The sequence below is a fragment of the Protopterus annectens genome, chromosome 3.part1 (assembly GCF_019279795.1).
Source record: "Protopterus annectens isolate FY-2018-M chromosome 3.part1, PAN1.0, whole genome shotgun sequence".
NCBI classification, from domain to species: domain Eukaryota; kingdom Metazoa; phylum Chordata; order Ceratodontiformes; family Protopteridae; genus Protopterus; species Protopterus annectens.
This window is the reverse complement of record NC_056732.1, coordinates 1,730,902,539-1,730,924,975: the sequence shown is the minus strand read 5'-3', so window position 1 is coordinate 1,730,924,975 and position 22,437 is coordinate 1,730,902,539. Positions and strand designations below refer to the sequence as shown.

Sequence of the window (22,437 nt, the reverse complement as noted above, 5' to 3'; positions counted from 1 at the left end):
GTTAGCTTTGGAAAAGTTTTTCATGGTGGTTACCTTTGCGGGGGGGGGGGGGGGCAGATGTGGATTTCCAAGGTGATTCGTTTGGTCGGCTCTAACTAGGGAGGAGTTGACTATTGGGGTAGAGCAACGGTCTCCCATGTTAGTAATGAGGTCAAGGATGTTGCTACCTCTAGTGGGGGTAAGAACAAGCTGGTCAGTGCACTGGAATTAATGAATCCCAGGAAACGTTGGGCAAGTGCATTGGTACATCGGTAGTTTCCCCAGTTAATGGAAGGGTAATTGAATTCGCCCAGTATGAGAGTGTTAGGTTGGACCCTAATATTCTCCAGGGTGTTAGAAACGTGAAGTGTAAGTCATGGGACATAGTTGGGGACCTATAGCAAGCTACAACCTGAATCGCTGTCTTACCCAATGTTAGCTGCACCTGAAGTATCTCTGATGCGTTATGCTGGGCTGCCAGTGTGGAGGTATGTGCATCCTTTATGAATATGGAAAAAAACACCACATTTGGAGCTTCAGTACAAGTTCTGAAGCTGAAAGGTGTGAAATGAATTATAACCTGGTAGTGCAGGGGTGTTTTCTGCTGCCTTGAACCAGGTCTCTGTTATACCACAAATGTCAATGTTCTCCATTTTAAGTTTCAAGTGAGTGCATTTTGAGATTTATACTTCTAGCATTGAGCAGCATGGCCCTCAGCTTGCATTTGTTTGTAGCTGTTATGGTGGTAATTTGGTCTTTGGAACACCACCTAAAAAGGCACTATAGGGGTGGCAAGAGTACTGCCAGTATCTAGAAGTCAAGGGATGACAGATGCAGGCCATCTCTGGCAAAGCATTGAGGTCCATCAATCATGTCATCCCAGGCAGACAGGTAGCACAGCCCCTTAGAATGACACCAGAAACTTTCATTTTCTGCTTGTACTGTGGTATTATTCTGGGTGATGGTAGGATGCTGCTTAGGGCTAGGGTCATATCCACCTGGGCTACATAATCCGAGAACTCCTCCATGTCTCTTTTCATGTAGTCCAGGGAGGTACATCTCAGGTCATTCACACCCACATGTACAATGACAGAGTCATATTTGTACCTGTTGTTGCGGGACTTGAGTGCATGCATTATGTGGTGGATCCTGGCACCTGACAGGCAGATGACTGTTACTTTCTCTTTATTCAACCTAGTGAGTGGGGCATCAATGTACCTCACTATCGTGTCACCTATGACTAGCATGTTGGGCTTTCTGCTTTGCCATAAGGGCTTTGGTTAGGAGAGTTATGTGTCTATTGATTAGTGTTGTGTTGTGGTTGAGTCCTATTCTGCCTTGGAGGTCTCTGCTGTTTGGGTAGATTTTTATTGAGAGTCTCCATGAAGGTGGGTGTGTGGTTTGTGTTTTTATGAGAAGGCAGTGCTGGTGTTTGCTCTGGAGGGCCATGTGTTCCATGTGGTGTGGTGCAAGTGTTGACCTTCTCCTCTTGAACAGCTATTCGGGTCTTGGCTGGAGAGTACTTCTATCCAGTGACTATATTTGCTATGTTCCACAGAGTCTTCTTAGATATTTCTCCAAAGTGTGCTTATTTCTTCTGCCTTTTTTTTGTGATGGCTCTATTTCTTTTAGCTTGTTTCTCCATTCTCCATAAAACATTTCAGTCATTGATGAATTGTTTTATACTTTTCCTTTATATTTATCAGCATACATTCTCAGTTTTTCTGATGGTGCTGATATCTTTAGGTTATTATTTACAATACTGTATGATAGATCCTGGTCTGTTCTGATTCTAAATGCTGCTTTATAAGTATTTTTGTTGATCTGTTCCCTCTTCTGTACTCTTCTAACAGTGACACTTCTTCTCTTAACTGCTTTATAGTTCTCTCTGTTTGTTACTTCCATGATGGCATTCAATTTCTTCCCTTCCTTTCTGTTATTGCCCTGTGTTTTTGTGGTAAGACTTTACCTGTTATTAATTTAGCTGCACATTAATAAAGCCTATATACAGCTTTTATAATACATGAATTTCTGTTAAAAGTCTTGATTACTTTGTTCAGTTGATTTATCATACTTCTAACACTTTGGGTTGTATTCATCATCATCATCAGCCCCATTTTCCCATTTACTACATGGGGTTGGGGTATTGTGTTAACTGTTGCCATCTCTCTTAATTCAGTGCCACATCCCTGTCTTCTTCAACACTCATGCCCAACTGTCACAGATCTTTTCACACAATCTATCCACCTCTTTGCTGGATGTCCTTGTTTCCTCTTACCTTCTTCCTGTCTGTCCCAAATCTTCTTCACCAGATTGTCTTCTGCTTTTCTGCATGTGTCTCTGAACCACTGTAATCTGTTCTCTTTGATCTTTTCTGTAATTGGAGCTACATTGGTTTCTGCTCTTATATCCTTATTTCTTTGTCTGTCCTACAGTGTGCTTCCTACCACCCTTCTCAGGCACTTATTTTCCATCACCTCTAACTTCTTCATCTACTCTGCCTTTGTTGCCCAAGTTTCTGTACCGTACAGTAGTACTGGTCACACCATTGTCTTGTATACCTTACTTTTCAGTTTCTTTGGAATTATTCTGTCATAGACTACACCTTAGACTATGCCAGTTGGCTGCAGCCCCTCTAATTCTAGCTTTGATCTCTTCATTCAGACTTCCCTTCTGCTTAACCACCCCTCCCAGATACCTGAAGCTATTTACCTGTTCACTACCTTCCCTTCTAGCTCAATTATCAACTTCTTCTGATTTCTCTAATTTGCTGCCATTACCACTGTCTTATCTATCCTTACTTTCATTCCATGTGTCTTCTGTTCTGCATTCCATTCCCCTATCCTTTGCTGAAGTTCTAGCTCAGAGTCTGCTTGTAGTGCCACATCATCTGCATACAGCAACTTTGTTGATCTGTCCCCTCTGTCCTGTTTGTTAATGTAGCCCATCACCAGTATGAACAACAGTGGGCTCAGAGCTGAACCCTGGCATGTACTCACTCCCACTGGGAACCCCTCTGTGAGGCCGAACACTGTTCATACTTGAGTCATTGGGTCCTTGTACATAGCCTGCACTAATTCTACCAATGTTTCTGGGACTTAAACCACCACAGTACTGCCCAGAACAGCTTTCTTGGGACCTTGTTATATGCTTTCTACAAGTCTAGGAATACCCAGTTGGACTCTTTCCTCATCCCTAGCTTCTCCTCAGTTATCTGTCTCACTGCAAACGTTGGGTCAATTGTGCTGCATTCTGATCTGAATCCAAACTGCTTATCTCCCATCTTACATTCTACGACTCTGCATATCCATTTCTCAGTCACCGTCTCCAGAACTTTCATACAATGTGATAGGAGTTTAATTCCTCTGTACCGACAGTTGTGGCTCTCACCTTTGTTCTTGTACTGTAGCACGAGTATGCTTATTCTCCAGTCATCTGGGATCCGCATTTCTCTCCACACTGCTATGAGTACCCTCAGCAGCCATTTCTCCCCTACCTCACTCAGCATCTCTATCATATCTGCTGTGACCTCATCTGAGCCTGCTGCTTTCCCTTACTTCATTTTCCTTAGTGTTGTTCTTAATTCTTCTAGGGTGGGCTCTTCCTCTTCTCTCATTGTAGGCTGTTTCTGGGACAGTACAGCTTCTGTGGAGTTTTCTTCATTCAGAAGCTGCTGGAAATACTCCTTCCATCTGCCTTTGATGTCCTGTGGAATGGTGAGAAGGCTGCTGCTGGCAGCCCTTATGAGGGGTGTCTGACTATCTTCCTTATCTTTTTGTCTTTGCATTGCAAACTGATATAGTTTCTTTGTGCTACCTACTGAGTCACTTTCCAGAGGTTGGTAGAATGCCTCTGATGCCCTATTCTTTGCTATTGCAACTCCTTTCTTATCTTCTTTGTTAGGCAACCAATATTCCTTCCTAGCCTGCTTGGTCTTTCCTATCTCCCATTTATACTTGCACATTTCTTTCTTTTGAGGACTTCATGGACTTCTGCATTCCACCACCACATTTCCTTATGTACCTTATTTCCATATCTGGCTCGGCCACATATTTGTTCTGTTGTCCTAACACATGCTGTTTTAAGGCACTGCCATTCTTCTTCCACTCCACCTATTTCCTTCTCTTCTTGGGATACTAGACCCCGGAGTAATTCCTTAAACTGTTCTACTTTCTTTCCAGAAAACTTCCAGGTCTTCAGGCTGGTATCTGTTGACCTTAGAGCATTCCCTGGCCACTGCTTACAGCTGATTGTGGTGACCAGTGGTTTATGCTGTCGGCCAACTGATTCACTGGGGATGACTTTGCAATCATGCATTCTACCCCAGTGCCTTTTCCTTACTAGGAGGAAGTCTACCTAAGTTGTATATGATCTTGTGACTGTCTCTGTTTCTGAACCATGTGTTGGCTACTATCAAACCAGTTGCTAACTAGAATGGTCTTTCCTTCTTTATTCCTGTTGCCCCACACATATGGACCTAGAGAGCCATCATATCCTGTTCCATCTGTCCCGATAGGTGCATTCAAGTCACCCATTATCAACACCAATTCATTTTGTCCTGCTTTATCTAGTAGGTCCTACAACTGCTGTCTGAATGCACTCTTTTTCTCACTATCACAACCCTGCTGTGAGGCATAGGGTGAGATAATGAATACTGCCCTGTCATTACACTGGAGTATGACTGATGTGAGTCTGTCATTAATTCTCATGATATCTCTCACTGCCTTCAATTCCCACATCAGTTCTAGCCTGTCCCCCTCCTGGGTAGTAGACTTTGGATCCAAAGCCAAGTGGCTTTGCTGCACTGCCCTTCCATCTTGACTCTTGAATACATAGGATGTCCAGCCTCCTCCGTATCATCATGTCATCCACTTTCAAGCTGCGTCCTGCCACTGAACCTACATTAAGTGTAGCAATTCTCAGTTCATGTTTGGCAGGTTGATTGGTTTTATGTCCAGCTTTCACTCAACAGCGCTATCCCAGGTAACCCAGATTGGGCAACTAGACACCAGCTGGCTAGTAGCTTATTGACCCAGGGCTGCTGGGCTTTATGGTATGCATGAGCTGGCCAATAGGGGCACATATATCCCTCCCACCATTAGCATGGGTCCCTAGCGTAAATCAAAGTAGGTGGGGTCCTCACCCACTTATCACTGGAAACTACCCATGCCCATTTTTGGCGACATTAGTCAACATGACCGAATCACCTGTAGCCATATTTTACACCATTGAGTGGCTAGCCCTGCCATAGTGCACAATCTGTGATCCATGTTCTCCTATCTTGAGGATACTGTACACCGCAGTAGATGCTCAAAGTGGTTGGTCTGTACAACTCTTCCACCTACAGGGCACCATGTAAATTTTGTGCTGCTGCCACGGCTCCATTCATTTGTGAATGTGAGATGGAAACACTAAGAATATTTTTCATAGGTGGGAGAAACCACACAGAGTCACAGGGAGAACATGCAAACTCCAAATAGGCATTGGTCAGAGGTCAGGATTGAACCTTGTACCTTGTGCATGGGAGGTTCATAGGTTCATAGGTAGGTACTAGGCTATTGGCCCTGGGGCCTATACAAGCCCAGCCAAAGAGGTACCTTGGCTTTTGCCACCAAAGAAAATTATTTTCCTTTGCTACTGTCGAGCAGAGTCACAGAAGTGATCCCCGGGGTGGATTTCCTATTTCCCATCCAATCATCAAGATTTTTCTTGAAGAGTGCTAATGAGGAGCTTTGTTTGATATAGATAGGTAGTTAATTCCAGAGTATGGGAAGTCTATGGGACAGGAATCTATCCCTCCCACATGTTCTGTTTATTGTGGTGACAAGGTTTAGGTCCCTAGAGTGTGTAGCTCAGAGGGATTGGGATTTCTTTAAGTGGAGCATGTCCAACAGTTCTGGGTTTGACACAGCTTTGTATGTTAGGCAGAGATCACCTCTGTGTAGGTGATATGCGATGGAGTAAAGCTGGAGTTTTTTGAGGCGGTCTACGTAGGGCATCTGTTTGAGGCCAGTAATCCTCTTTATGAGTTATTTCTGTGGCCTTTCCATTTGTTGTAGATGTCTTGTGAGGTACATACCAAAAGGGGCATTGTACTCTATAATGGGTCTAATGAGTGATGAGTAGAGGGGAACAATGACCTCTTTTTTTTGGATGAGAAACCTTTTGTGATGCAGTGTGCCATGTAGAAGGATTTCCTGACTACTGTGGTGATGTGATTATCAAAAGAGAGACTACTGTCCACCTGTGCCCTAAGGTCTCTTATCACACTTTTGGTGTTAAGTATACTACTGCCTATGTTGTAGTTCATGGGTACAGAGTTTTTACCAAAGGGGATGACAATGCACTTTTTGGCATTGAGCTTGAGGCCATGGCTTTAACACCAGACATCTGTCTCAGTGAGACCCTTTTGTAGGATGCCCACATTCTTAGGACTTTCAGTTATGGCTCCTAGTTTGCAGTCATCTGTGAAGTTCATTAGCCAAAGACTTTCTGTGTTAGCATGTAATTCAGAGAAGTAGATACCAAACAGGAGAGGACCCAGGACTGAACCCTGTGGTACTCCACTTGTCACTGGTCTGAAGTCGGATTTGGAGTCTGCTACTTTCACAGTGTGGGTTCTGTCAGTGAGCCAGTTGGCAACCCATCTTGTGACATAGGGATTTATACCAAGTTTAGTGAGTTTATCTATAATTCCAGAGTAGGTGATGGTGTTGAAAGCTTTGGAAAGATCTAGATAAGCTGTGTGAACCACCTTACCATTGCCTACAGCTTTGATGACTGCTTCAAAGAAGTCTATCAGGTTTAGGAGACATGATTTGCCTTTTACAAACCTGAACTGGGCGGGGTCTAGAGTTTGGAGATTATCAATGTCTTTGTTTATAAGTTCCATGATGATACGTTCCATGGCCTTGCAGACCAGGCTCGTCAGGCTAATGGGGCAGTGGTTTCCAGGGTCCATGGTGGCTCCCCCTTGTGGAGTGGGATAACCATCCATGTGCGCCATTCAGCGGGCACAAAGCCTGAAGTGAGGCTATGATTGAACATGGTACTTAAGTGGGCTGCCAGTTTGTTCTGTAGTTCATGTAGAATGTAGCCTGGGATGTTGTCTGGTCCCATGGATGCTGTGTTCTTGGCTTTGGAGAGTGTGTTTTTTACCTGTGCAGCCGTGATTACAGGAACTTTCCATTCTTCCGGTATAGAGATGTGCTCTTTAGGGGGTAAGAGGGGTGTAAAGTTAGCACTGAACCTATCTACCAGGATGTTGGCAATATCAGTTGGGTCTGTATATTTAGTGCCATTGTGCTGTAACTCAGAGCAGATCTGAGTGTTGCCATTGAGATTCTGGATATAGCTACAGAATGCTTTGTGGTTGTCTTTAGAATCAGTGGCAATTTTCTTTTCATAACTAGCTTTGGAGGATTTTATCAGGGATCGCAGCTTCTTACTGAGGCTGACCAGGGAGCTCCTCCACTCATGGGATTTTATTCTCTTTTGCAACAGTTTCTTCCTTCTGTTGTACAGTTTGTTTATGGCAGGGGACCACCAGATTGGCTTCCTTTTTTTGGAGGATAGCATCTTGGTTCTGTTTGGGATAGCATGATCCATGCACTCATGGAAGTGCTTATAAAGTGCAATTGTGTAAGATTCAGTAGTCGTAACTGTATTGTCCATCTGCATGGGTGTCATGAAGTTCACCACTTCTGTCTTAAGAAGCATGAAGTTGGCTTTGGAGAAATATTTTACCATGGTTTCCTTAATGGGGGGGGGGGGGCAGATGTGGATATCTAGGGTAATTAGCTTATGGTCAGATCGGACCAATGCATTGACTTCAGGTATGGAACATCAGTCACTCATGTTGGTAATGACTAGATCTAGGATATTGTTGCCCCTGGTGGGGATGTGGATAAGTTGATCCAGGGCATTGAAGTTTATGAATTCCAGAAAACGTTGAGCGTAGGAGTTGGTACATGAGTAGTTTTCCCAGTTAATGATGGGGTAGTTGAAATCGCCCATTATTGTTTGGTTGAACCTTAATATTTTCCAGTATATCAAGAAAAAAGGAGTGGGAATCCTGGGGCATGGTGGGGGATCTGTAGCAAGCTACAATTTGGATTGCAGTTTTGCCCAGAGTTAGTTGCACTTGGATAACTTCAGCTTAAGGTGAGGTTAAAGTGAGGTAAACAACTCCGAACCAGGATACGCGCACGCCGGACAACGTGCACGACTCCAACCAATCGATCAACATTCTGAAAAAAGATGAGCCAGCACGTACAGTTCACTCGAACACAACTTTATTTAAAGCAGGTTCCTCTAAATATTTATAGGAACCCTAAATTGTAAAGCATACCGGTTTCGGCCATGTCATGGCCTTTATCAATACTATAAGTTCTATACAAGTCAGAAAACCCGACCCCTAGTGAGCAACCAATATATAGTACACATTTAAAGTGATATGTATCCTTATACAATGAATAAAACTTAAAACAATATATTGGAACAAGACAACATTTCTACCCCCATAATGGTCATAATTCATCATAATAAACATGTAGAATACATTTATTATCATAAATATCCTCAAAATTGTTGTAGGGACAAGGGAATGTACCATGACCAAATTTTTGTGGGTCATGAAAAATAATCAAAAAAATTTTTTAAATGACACATATTTATATGGTAATAAACCTGCACAACTTATATTGATCATAAATATTCATTCCCACTACTATCACAATATTGGTTCAGGCTCTCCAAATAATATATAATATATACACAAAATTTGTGATGTCATTAAATCAACTCAATAAAACATGGAAATTGTATATACATATTCCATGTTCCTATTAATTTTGAAATATCCCTTGAACCAAAGTCCATAAATGGTACATAAACCAACATTCCATGAATCATAATATGTATGCATGACTTATAAAAAGTCTATTCTAACATATTTAACCCAGGTCTAAATAAGCCACCCAATTGGATTATCCACCTATTTTCCATCTGATTGAGTTTTTGGTGCCATCCGGCTTTAAAACCCCTATGAAGGGTTATCCTATCTATGACAACAAACCGGAAAATTGCTGAGGCATGTTCCAAAGTGTGTTTGAATAAGGCATTGGCAACACGTTTATTCTTAATTGCACTTAGATGTTCCCCTATTCTAAATTTGACTGGTCTCGACGTTTGCCCGACATAAAATGCAGAACAGCTGCAGGTTGCCAAATACACAACCCAGTCTGTGCTGCAATTGGCAAAAACCCTTATCTCAAAAATTCGGGACGTATTTTTACTAGAAAATTCTTTTGTTTGCTGCAAATGTTGGCAAGCAGCACAATGACCACAAGGATAACACCCCCTTAGTAATTCACCACTTAAAGTTCTTTGTTGTGGTAAACTTGGAATGTATCTTTTATAATGTGTGAAGTGTGAATTCATGTTTCTTCCCCGCCGGTAGGAAAATTGACAGTTTTCAGGCAACAACCTACTTAAAACCTCATGTGACAAAAGAATGCCCCAATGTTGGTTAATGACATCCCTAAAACGATTGGTGTTGGTACCATAGGTAGTTACTAACCGTATCGGTTGATTGTTATTTACTTTCTTGCAATCCCTGTTATCTGTTTTATAACATAATAAATCCTGACGTGTCATTCTGTTAGTTTGTCCTTCAGCTTTGGCTAGGAGTTGAGATTCATAACCCCTTTGTAAAAACCTGCGAGATAAATCCAGACTACAATCCAAATAATCTTGATCAGACGAACAAATACGTCTGATTCTCATAAATTGAGATTTTGGAATATTGCGGATGGTGTGGCGTGGATGAGAACATGTTTCAGACCTGGCTAAGGACCTCTCAATATTGGAAAAACAGCTTACAAAAAGGAAAATCAATAAGTTTAATCGTGATTTGATGGACTATGAAAAAGGGAAACCTTTTGTAAACCATAAATCAGTAAGATTTCAGGAATCTAGGTATATTAATACTAATAATAAAAAAAGACCAAGGTCCATCTTAAGACATCACAAAGCCACGTCTGATACTACTTCAGAGGAGGAGGCCTCCTCTGTAACGGATGGGGAGGGTTCTTTATGCCAGGTGTCCCCAGCAGCGAAAAGGAAACAGCCCCCCCCCCCTTTAGAGTTAGGGGTAGGAGGCGGGGTGGTAAGAAACACAGGAACAGATTCCGGCAACCTAACCTTACAGTCCCTGTTACAACAAATGGTGACTTAATTGACAATATACATAATATTTCTTCCTTTGAACTCTCTTCTGTACATACTAAACTATTGAATAAAGGGCTTTCTTTTGTACCTTCATCATTGGTTTCAGAAACTCAGTTATTACAAGATGTTGATGAATTTTGTAGAATACTTAACCTAAAAATCTTTTTTGCAGATCAGGAAAATACTCAAAGATCATCTGATTTTAGGTTTAGGAAATCTAATTTTGTCCCCCCCATGAACAAACATGTGTCTATTTTCAGAGAGTGTATAATGAAAGAGCTACATTTTTCCAATTTGTACGGGCCCACTGAAAATAATTTAACAGCAGCTGAAAGGCAAGCTTTGGTTGAGCTTGGTAATAATCACAATATAGTTATAACTATGGCGGATAAAGGAGGAGCAGTTGTGATTTTGGATCATTCCTTATATAACCAGGAAGTCTTGCGACAGTTAGCAGATTCTAGTTTTTACATGGTATTAAATGTGGATCCTACTCTATCTTTTAAGAGAGAAATTGATGATTTTTTGGATTTATCGGTGCAACAAGGTATCATTACTACACAGGTAGGCTTGCAACTTAAGGTAGAAGAGCCTAGTTCTCAGTATTTATACATGCTACCAAAGATACATAAAGATCCATTACATCCCCCTGGGAGACCCATAGTTTCAGGTAGAGGTTCTTTAACGGAACCATTGTCAGCTTTTTTGACTCACTATTTGAAACCTTTATTGCCGCTTATTAGGTCTCGCATTAAGGATACCACCGAATTCCTTAACATAATCAATGATTCGCAATTAGAATCTCATTGGCTGCTCTGTACTCTTGATGTGGCTTCACTATATACAAGTATTCCACATGATCAGGGAATTCTAGCTGTTTCCTTTTGGTTATACAAATCCAACCTCTATTCCTTAGCCTTTAACAACTTTTTGATTAAGCTTACTGAACTTGTACTACGGAAGAATATCTTTTATTATGAAGGCAAGGCCTATTGGCAGATTAAGGGCACTGCGATGGGTGCTTCTTTTGCACCCATCTATGCAGATTTGTTCATGGGGTATTATGAGGCTAGGTATATATATGATGACCAACACAACAAATTTTTACAACATCTGGATATCTGGCGTAGATATCTAGACGATTGCTGGATGGTGTGGCATGGAAATAAGCAATGTTTAATACAGTTTGTGGATTATTTGAACAACAATACTCTTGGCATCCAGTTCACGGTTAACATTGAACATTCAGAGATTGTATTTTTGGATGTTAAGGTTTCCAAACTTGCAGATAATACTTTATCGACTACTATATATCGTAAATTCCCTAAATACAATACTTTATTACATGCCAAGAGTTCTCATCCACGCCACACCATCCGCAATATTCCAAAATCTCAATTTATGAGAATCAGACGTATTTGTTCGTCTGATCAAGATTATTTGGATTGTAGTCTGGATTTATCTCGCAGGTTTTTACAAAGGGGTTATGAATCTCAACTCCTAGCCAAAGCTGAAGGACAAACTAACAGAATGACACGTCAGGATTTATTATGTTATAAAACAGATAACAGGGATTGCAAGAAAGTAAATAACAATCAACCGATACGGTTAGTAACTACCTATGGTACCAACACCAATCGTTTTAGGGATGTCATTAACCAACATTGGGGCATTCTTTTGTCACATGAGGTTTTAAGTAGGTTGTTGCCTGAAAACTGTCAATTTTCCTACCGGCGGGGAAGAAACATGAATTCACACTTCACACATTATAAAAGATACATTCCAAGTTTACCACAACAAAGAACTTTAAGTGGTGAATTACTAAGGGGGTGTTATCCTTGTGGTCATTGTGCTGCTTGCCAACATTTGCAGCAAACAAAAGAATTTTCTAGTAAAAATACGTCCCGAATTTTTGAGATAAGGGTTTTTGCCAATTGCAGCACAGACTGGGTTGTGTATTTGGCAACCTGCAGCTGTTCTGCATTTTATGTCGGGCAAACGTCGAGACCAGTCAAATTTAGAATAGGGGAACATCTAAGTGCAATTAAGAATAAACGTGTTGCCAATGCCTTATTCAAACACACTTTGGAACATGCCTCAGCAATTTTCCGGTTTGTTGTCATAGATAGGATAACCCTTCATAGGGGTTTTAAAGCCGGATGGCACCAAAAACTCAATCAGATGGAAAATAGGTGGATAATCCAATTGGGTGGCTTATTTAGACCTGGGTTAAATATGTTAGAATAGACTTTTTATAAGTCATGCATACATATTATGATTCATGGAATGTTGGTTTATGTACCATTTATGGACTTTGGTTCAAGGGATATTTCAAAATTAATAGGAACATGGAATATATATATACAATTTCCATGTTTTATTGAGTTGATTTAATGACATCACAAATTTTGTGTATATATTATATATTATTTGGAGAGCCTGAACCAATATTGTGATAGTAGTGGGAATGAATATTTATGATCAATATAAATTGTGCAGGTTTATTACCATATAAATATGTGTCTTTTAAAAAAATTTTTTTGATTATTTTTCATGGCCCACAAAAATTTGGTCATGGTACATTCCGTTGTCCCTACAACAATTTTGAGGATATTTATGATAATAAATGTATTCTACATGTTTATTATGATGAATTATGACCATTATGGGGGTAGAAATGTTGTCGTTCCAATATATTGTTTTAAGTTTTATTCATTGTATAAGGATACATATCACTTTAAATGTGTACTATATATTGGTTGCTCACTAGGGGTCGGGTTTTCTGACTTGTATAGAACTTATAGTATTGATAAAGGCCATGACATGGCCGAAACCGGTATGCTTTACAATTTAAGGTTAAAGTGAGGACCTTAACCATTATGACAACTGGTCCCTTAAATATTTTGATATTTTGAGTCTTACTGAGTTTCTGTAATCTTTCTTTAATTTATCTTACTATGTCTATCCATCTCTATTAAATCAAGCAACTCTTGCCTTAGAATATTTTCTTCTAAACTGAGGGCACATTCTTTCCTGTCTGTTTGCTGCTGGTATTCTACAGAAAGTTCCTGAACATCTTCCTGTGACACATTCTCTTCAGCTGCATCCTGCATCATCTGTTGCTCTCTTACATGGGAATTAACTTGTCTATAACTACACAACATTGTCAGCATCAAGAGTTGCCAGTGTTTCTTGCTCCATCACTTTCTGTGCAACTCCAGCTGAACTTTTGCACTCATTTGATGTGGAAATCTCCAGATAATCTTTATGTAGCAAGTGATCAGATGCTTCCTGCACCCTTTGTTTCTCCTTAATTTGGGGTCTCATTGTTCCATCATGCTGTGAAATTACACAGTAGGATTTTCTACACTAAATCCTTCACTTTGCAGGTAATCTGTAGCTTCAGTTTCTATTTCTTTAACTTCACCATTACTAATCCTCATTTCTCCTTTCCCCCTGTTTTCTTAATTTTTCTATTGTTACATTTTCCATATCCAGATGCCTTTACCTGTATTTCTCTGCAAATATCTTTGGTGGTGCTTTTTTGTATTGATTTGCTTTCTCCTTTACATAAATATTGCACCATGTTAAATTTCTTTTTCCTTCCCATGTTCATCTTTCTTCTTCAGATGTCTCACAATCTTCTTGTTTCTCCTTACTTTGGGGACTCGTTGTTCCATCATGCTGTCACATAACCTGTGTTAGAATTTCTACACTAAATCCTTCACTTTGCAGGTATTCCATAACTTCAGCTTCTGTTTGTTTAACTTGTATATACTTTACTATAGTAATCTTCTTTTTTACGTTCCCTCTTTGTGATCTTATCATTCGTATTGAGAAACTTTCCATATCGGGTTGCCTTTGCCTATATCTTTCTACAAATATCTTTGGAGCTGCTCTTTTGTATTGATTACTTTGGCTTTCTCCTTTGCATAAATATTGCAACATATGACATCTCTCGCTTTCCTATGTCCATGTTTATTTTTTTATGCCTTTCAAAAATCTCTAGGTTTTGTTCTTTATATTTTTTGCACTTCCTTGTTTGATCCTTTTTCAAAACAGCACAACGTTTCTTTGTCTATATAATGTTTTTCATGCATCTGTTGTATTAATAAACACAAATTTGCATTTGAGCTTTGACAGTTTTTCTTACTTTAGTATATTTCTCTCCTCTTATTTCTCTCTTAATATTTTTGAATATCTTCCATCTGGAAATTCTGGGCTTCTCGCATAATACTAACAATACAAAATTTCTTTCTTATCCTCAGTAGTCCACTCCACCATCTTTATGACTCTTTCCTAGCCTATCCGTTTTTATGGACTACTGCTATCTTCTACAGTGTGGGGGAGGTAGCCTCCCACGAGCCTGGCTAGGAATGTTTGTGTCTTGGATGATTCTACACTGTCATTTTTTCCATTTCTGGAGCCAGTATGCATATGAGGATTGGTCACATGTTTATCCTGGGACTTGTGTAATCAGTCGTCTTTTTTATTTTTAACCCACTTCTGTCCATGATATATGCTATATAAAATACAGTGTATACATCCATGTCGTACCCAGTAAAGTATAGCTTATTTAGAGAAGCGTATTGCTAATCAGCATCCTACCTTTTCCTACATTCCACTATACTTGAGTTTTTCAGTTGGATGACCCCTGAGTTTGGCTGGAGCCTCTCTTCTTTCCCAATTCCTGCCTAGGTAGTCATTCCTAGGCTCAAAGATCTTGTCCAAATGAATCTAAGAGTCAAATCAAGCCTTTACTCTTAAAATCAAAAAAGGTACACAGCCCTCAATCCTTTTGTAATCTTTATTGGCAAATGTAAAAAATGAACAAGCTCAGGAATCAGCCTAGTTCCAACCTCTCCAACAGAAGTGTTGAGGAAAAATAAAAAACAGAGAAATTAGTAGTCTTAAAACTTTGTTGATGAGCTCAGACACAGTAATTTCCAAAACTCATGAAAACCAGGTAGTGTTCCAAAGCAACAAGCCTTTGTCACAGACAAGCGATCCTCAGTAACAAAAAAATATAAATCTAAAATACTGTGCAATTATAAACGTATCAGCTTTTATACACTTAGAAGTAGGTGTGGAAAATATATGCATTGTTTAATTTTAAACCAGCCTATTCCAGGCAAACAATATAAACAGGACCGTAAAAGTGCATTTTAGAATAAGTACCCACCCCTACACACTACTACTGATTAGATCAAACTAGATCAAATCCTAGTTAAGGAAAATACTACCCATTTGCAACCCACAGTCCAAAATTAGAAAGGCATAACATACAATATATATATATAGTGTGTGTGTGTGTGTGTGTGTGTGTGTGTGTGTGTGTGTGTGTGTGTGTGTGTGTGTGTGTGTGTGTGTATAAATAAAAAGACTGACTTTTAACTAAAATCACTTTTGGCTAACTAATGTAATAAAGCCATTTTCAGGTCTGTGACAAGAACTAAAATCATATAGATAGGTAGATAAGTAAAAAGAGCTAACTAGATAAATACAATAAAAACACCCATAGCTATCTAACCATAAATATTATTTAATTAGAACACTATAGAATAAATATATATATCTGTGTAATAATATCTAATAAACATCCATCAATATGTATTAATGTGCATAAAAAACTAAGTTATTTACGGCTCAGAAAAAAACTGTCATGATAGTTTTGATGTTTCCATCCCCCAAAATTGTTTATACAATTAAAACCAGTAGAAAAACACACAAAAATACTAAAAACAGTGGACAAAATAAACGAGTAATGTATAAAAGTGTGCAGATATGTGAAAGAGCATGAACCAGTATGCCCAATACTTTATGGTAATAGTGGCATGAAAAAAGTGTGTGTTTGGAATTTATTGTTTACATTTCTGGTGCGATGCAAGAGTATACTAAATCTAACTTAAACAGACTTGAGGTTAAAGTAACTAAACATATATACATTTATACGCATTCTACACATCATTTTTTAGTATGTTTGGTACCTTTAGTGCATAAAAATATTTCCTCAAAAAGAAAATGTACAGATTATGTGGCAGCTTATGTAAATTCAATACACTTTTAATAGAACAACAGTAGTTAAGTCCTGGTTTTCTGAATGCACTTCATTTCAGCTGCCAGCAAAATTCTTTTTTCTCCAACACATCACTGATGTCACCTTCAAGATCATCCATCTCCACACAGTCCAGTATGATAAATTTAAAACCAGAATGTCTGCGGTGTCCTAAGATGTGTTTGGATAAGGCATTCCTCTGGCATTTGCATCTGATGTCAGAGGTTCCTGAGAGAAGTAAACTACCATCTGGAGGTAGGACCAGAGCAACTGGTGGAGGAAGCAGTGGACAGGGTCGAGATAGTTGAGGTACCTGAGGAATAACAACTTCTACAAATCAAGGCCATGAGTCTGCAGATGGAATTAGCCTCCAGGTTCTGGACTCAATCGAAGAAACCACTGACAGCACTTGAATAAAAAATGCTTAACACAGGACTTACATTCGTACCTCAAGGAAAGAGCAATGAGACGCAAGCCATCTTTGATTTAAAAATGTGTGTGAGGAAGTTGAATATGAAATTTTCTTTCAAGCGAAAAATAACATGGAGGAAGATAAAACCATCGAAGAAAAAATGAAAAGACCCAGTAGTTTTTGCCCCCCACTGCATCTCACACTTGCAGCCTTTGAGACAAAATGCAAGTTCGACATAAGAAAGACTCTCAGAAAACCTCTAAAATGTAAGTTTTATAATGTTTCAAAGGATAAGATATTAGCACTTACAAATTTGAGCAATGATAGAACTAGATGTGTTTTGAAGGCTAACAAGGGTGGGGGCATACTAGTTACAGATACTGACAGTTATATAATGAAAATAGAGAACATGCTGAACACACCAGCGTTTTATTCTAAACATTCAATTAAGGAGGTTAAAACTGCATATGTAGAATGGAAAGATAATCAAACCAAAATGCTTAATGAAGAACTTAGTAGTCAAAACTTTGAGTATTTAAACACTCCCCACCCCAAGCTAACTTGCTTTTTTGGATTCCCAAACCCCAAACCCCATATGAATAAGGAAGATCCACCTTACTGGCCTGTTATTGCAAGTGGAGGTTCCATATTAAAGGCCACTGCGATATATTTAGATTTTATTCTACAGCCTCTTGCTGAAAAGGACTCATCTTTTATTTTAGATTCACTAGATTTTTTTAAAGAAAAATAAAAGAACTTTATGTGAATGAACATAGCATATTGGTAATGTAAGAACAAAGGCGAGATGAACAATTCACATGGATCGTTATGGTAAGACATAACTTCTTATTTCAGTCATTTCGGCTGGCACCGAAGTCATAGGAGCTGGTGTCCGAATCTGAAAAGAGGTGCTCGGAGCCGATGACTTGGGCTCCGACACTCTTGAAGACTTCGACCCCTTCGAAGACTTAGAAACCAGTTCAGCCTTGTCCAGGGCCTCCTGAAACTCGGAACTAAAGGAATGACAGATGGAACAGTCTTCCTGCAAGTGGAGAGGGCCAAGACAGTAGATGCAGGATGAGGGGTTGTCAGTAATGGACATCTTCTGTCCACACTGACACCTTTTAAAACCACTTTTGGTCTTTTCTGACATCTTACACTCTTAAGAAAACAATAAAAAAAATTTTTTTTATAATATATGTTAAATACAATATATACACACACAGCACACTACACACTAAGATATATATATATATATATATATATATATATATATATATATATATATATATATATATATATGAATAGAAATATATATATATATATATATATATATATATATATATATATATATATATATATATATATATAATTTTTTTTTTTTTTTTTAAGTACTGTAAATAGTTACAGAAAAAGAATGGCCTAAGGCCCTTACTAACTTTCTAAATAACAACCTGACTACAACTACTTTAAACAACTACTAGATATTAAACCTATCAAATACTATAAAGAAAAGTAAAATTTGAAGTAAATATATAGAAATAACAAGATATAATAAGAAAAATACTACTGGCCCGAGCCTCTCGATGTGATCTGCTGCTAGCGGCAAACTAGATCTGAGGGTTAGCACCGGAGGATCATGGGATATTACTGTGCCTCAAGCTTTCTCGAAGATGCGAGCTAGTGATGCGGCCGACTCGGAGCCGAGGATTGGCTCCGGACCCGTGTGTAAGAACAAACGGCGAGATTGAACAATTTCACATAGGAGGTTTTCAGGTCATCTCTCTGACATAAGACATAAATGACAGTGGAATGCTTTATCCAAGCAGCTATTAGAACATCCCAGACAGTCTGGTTTTAAATTTATCATTCTGGACCGTGTTGAGATGGATGAGTTTGAAGGTGATGTCAGTGATGTGTTAGAAAAAAAAGAATTATGTTGGCAGTTGAAATGAAATGCATTCAGGAAGCCAGGACTTAACTACTATTGCTCTATTGCTCTATTAAGAGTGTGTTGAATTTATGTAAGCTGCCACACAATCTGTAAAGGTGTTTCATTTTTTTTAAATATTGTTATGTGCTAAATGTACCAAAAGTACTAAAAATGATGTTTAAAGTGTGTATAAATGCATGTATGTTTATTAACTTTAACCTCAATCCTGCTTTGATTAGATTTGTACACTCTTGCATCACACCAGAGATTTAAACAGTACATTCAAAACACACATTTTTTTTCATGCCAGTATTACCATAACTTATTGGTATAATTCCCCCATTTAGCATACTGGTGCACACTCAAGCACACTCATGCACATACCTGCACACTTTTACACATTATTAGTTTACTCTATCCACTGTTTTCAGTACTTCTGTGTAGTTTTTCTATTGATTTTTATTGTATAAACATTTTTTGGGGGACTGTAAATGAGAAAACTGCCATGACAGGTTTCACGAAAGGAGATACTGCCAGCCCAACAATCTGGAATTTTGTGAATAATTATATGTCATTTGTGAATAACAACATGATTCCTATGCTTGTGTTACAACTGTATTAGAACTGTCTCATGTGTAAATCAAACTGCTGGCACAGAAGTGTGTCTTGAAAAGGGTTTTTACAGTACTGAGCTTAAAAATGTAACTGGAAGAGAACAGAAATGTGCATACACTATTATAACTGTTTAGATGTATATATTTTAACAATGGATACTGGAACACCAGAGGTTGTCTTCAGACAATTAGCTGAAATTAAATTAATTTATGACAGCAAGAGACAGTATGTCTATACTTGGGGACAGTCTGTGTTGTCTTGAAAGAGAAGTAATTACAAGGCTTGAGACATGGAAGTGTTTTATTGTTTTATGACTTCCAACACCTGCACTGCTCTGAGCAATACCCTTTGTCTATGTATTTTCATAGGTAGATGCTAAATGCTGCCAGCTGAATGAATTGGAGTTTTACCTGGGATAGAGTCAGATGACAAGAAATGTCATTCCACAACCTATCCTAGTAGTAATATTTGAGATATTAATTTAAGAACTCTCTGAGAAAGACTGAGTATTCTTTATTTTGTCTTTGACCTGACAACATCAGACCTATTCACCACATCTGCCTTGATTGCTCTGACGTAAGTTACTAGAGTACAGTAATTCTTTAAGATATAATCAGGAATATAGCAAAGCATAATTTAGATGTTTTTCTTTCCTTATTTGAGACTGTCCTGCAATGATGTTTTAAATAGTTCCTGTGATTTTGAACTGTGATGCTGCTGTGAATATATACAGAGTATTTTCTTGTTCTTTTATTATTTATTATTAAATATATTTAAACATTTCATTGTGGCTAATATTTGGGAGACAAGAGTACTTGTATATTTATTTGGTGACATTGTGCAGGCCACTCCTAATAACTTTGCTCTTGGTCAAACTACCATTTGTATTAACAGTGACATTACACAGTAAAATTGGACACCCTTTGTTAAGGGCCTTAAAGTAGCTGATAAGGAGTTAGCTGATGGTGGCAATAACTACCTTAAGGTCTGGACAGAAGGGGCATAGCTAGTAAACCTGTGTCAGCCTTTCTCAGTTTCTCAGGTGTGTGTGTGTGTTTGTATGTTTGAGTGTGTGTGTGTGTGTGTGTGTGTGTGTGTGTGTGTGTGTGTGTGTGTGTGTGTGTGTGTAAAACTCAAACCTCAAAGTGTGTGTGTGTCAGCTACATGAAGCATTGGTTTCACAGAGAGGGTGCTGGAGGTCTTGGCTTAGCCACTCAGCTGAGATCTCAACTCTGTAGCTGTGCCAGTGGAGAGTCTTACTGGGGAGCTGGGGAAATAGGCCAAAACTAGCCCTGGACTGACTGTGATATCTGTGTGCTCTTAAGGGAAATTGCATATGATGCAGAGAGTTGCATCTGGAAATGCTGTATGCGTACTTGTCATCCTCCCAGTGTGTGTCCTCCACTGGTGCTAGTGATGAGGATTGAGGCTCCTAGATTACTGGGACAGTGGTGGGGCATCACATATATTGGTGGCCACACAGGTGTTTTATATACAGCTCGGAAAAACATACAACTTAGATCTGATGCAACCCGTGTCATTATTGATCACAGATTGGTCTAGGATCAGTCCTCAGATGCAACCCAACAAAGATGAGTGATGGTTCTTGAGCTCAAGCTCCTCCCCTCCCCTTACTTCCTGTTATCCACAATCCTCAGATCACATTTGATGTGATTGTGAATGGTCGTGTTCCAGTTGCTTGAGTTCGCTAGTGTTAGATAAGTTATTTTTCTTGGGTTTTTCTCTGCCTTTCTGTTTTGTTTCCTTCTGTTGAGTTAGTTAGAGTTGTCTGGTTTGGGTTTACTCTAGTTTAGAGTAATTTCCCCATTAAATTTATCTGGCATTAGCATTGTATTCCCACCCTTTTTTCCCTTTCCATCTCTCTCTCTCTCTTTCAGTGAGAGTGTTTTTGTGTGTGTGTGTGTGTGTGTGTGTGTGTGTGTGTGTGTGTGTGTGTGTGTGTGTGTGTGTCCGTGAGGTTGTTCATCCCAGATATGGCTAAAGAACCTTTGGGTTTCAGGTGCTGCTCCTCACGCGGTCACAAACTTGTACCTGCAGAGACACATGAGAAGTGCATCTACTGTCTAGGAGAGTCCCATTTGAAGAGTGATTGTAACATTTGTGCTGGTTTCAATCCCCGGGCTCTCCTAGACCATGCAAACAAACTGCTGCTCAAGGGACTGGCTACAGGGGCCCCTTGGTCTTGGGATCTCCATCCAAAGCTCCCTCAGATCCCAAGAGGAAGCCCACAGCAAAACAGCACAGGCTTTTGGATCTATGTGCCCTGGTTCCAAGCCCAGCCTTGGGGGTTTTGGCTCCAGGCACTGTGGCTCTGAAAGCTTTGGCTCCCACAACTGGATATGACCCCTCCCAGGTGGGCAGGTCCTTAGATCTGATCTGTGGTTCGAAGTCCCCCTCAACTCCATCGACTTTGTCAGATCCGTTGCTTGGGATCCTAGCTAGTTAGGATCCATCTGGACCCTCTGGGTCTGATGGCTCCATTGGAGCTAATAGTCATCATTAATTCTCCAGCTCCCTCCAAGTCTTCAGATCAGAAGAGGCCTAGTAGGTGCTCTTCCAGGGACCGCAGGCTTTCCACTCACTAGGGACACTCCTAGATCTTGTCCCAGTCCACCAGGAGTCTTCTCCCATCAGATATGGAACAAATGATAGGCCTCCTCAAAGTGGAACTGAGTCTGCTATCATCCCTTAGTCAGGTGCCAAGGGGCGCTTTGCCCCCTCCTCATCTCCTATCCTCCCGCTAGACTCCTTTGAGTTCAACACCCCAGGGACACAGCTTGCAGAGGAAGAGGCAGTTGGTGTTGGGTAGTACCCCCTTTCCCATGCCTCCTGGGTCCCTGGTTGGGTCAACTCATTTGCCCACTGGGTCTGCCCTACCTTGCATCCAGGAGATCTACGGAGGCCACTGAGGGGAGGGTTCCAGTCCAAAGTTGCTGGATAGTTAGCTCCCCTTGGGGGATTCTGCCTTAGATAGCTCAGGCCTGATATTGTCTGGAGATGCCGGTACTGTGCTGGGGTCTCCCCTTCCACCCCAGGTGGCCATGTCCAGCAAGGAGGGTGGGACCTCGTCCAGTCCGTTCACATTCTGGGCAATAGAGAGGACTGTCTCCTGTTGGTCAGCAGCCTCCACTTCGGCTCTGGACTCTACCTTACCTGGTTCCATTTTAGGCGGCAAGCCTATATCAGTGGTCC

The 22,437-nt window shown here is 39.8% G+C and overlaps 1 protein-coding gene across 1 annotated transcript in view; it reads left to right on the top strand.

Moving 5' to 3' along the window:
• The first annotated feature begins 10,590 nt into the window (after positions 1–10,590).
• Positions 10,591–22,437, top strand: part of LOC122797850 (zinc finger protein 615-like) — an 88,772-nt gene continuing 76,925 nt past the window's right edge. The window contains exon 1 of the mRNA XM_044066371.1: positions 10,591–10,756. Within this exon, the coding sequence (XP_043922306.1) occupies positions 10,591–10,756 (166 nt within the window). The remainder of the gene's footprint in view (positions 10,757–22,437) is intronic.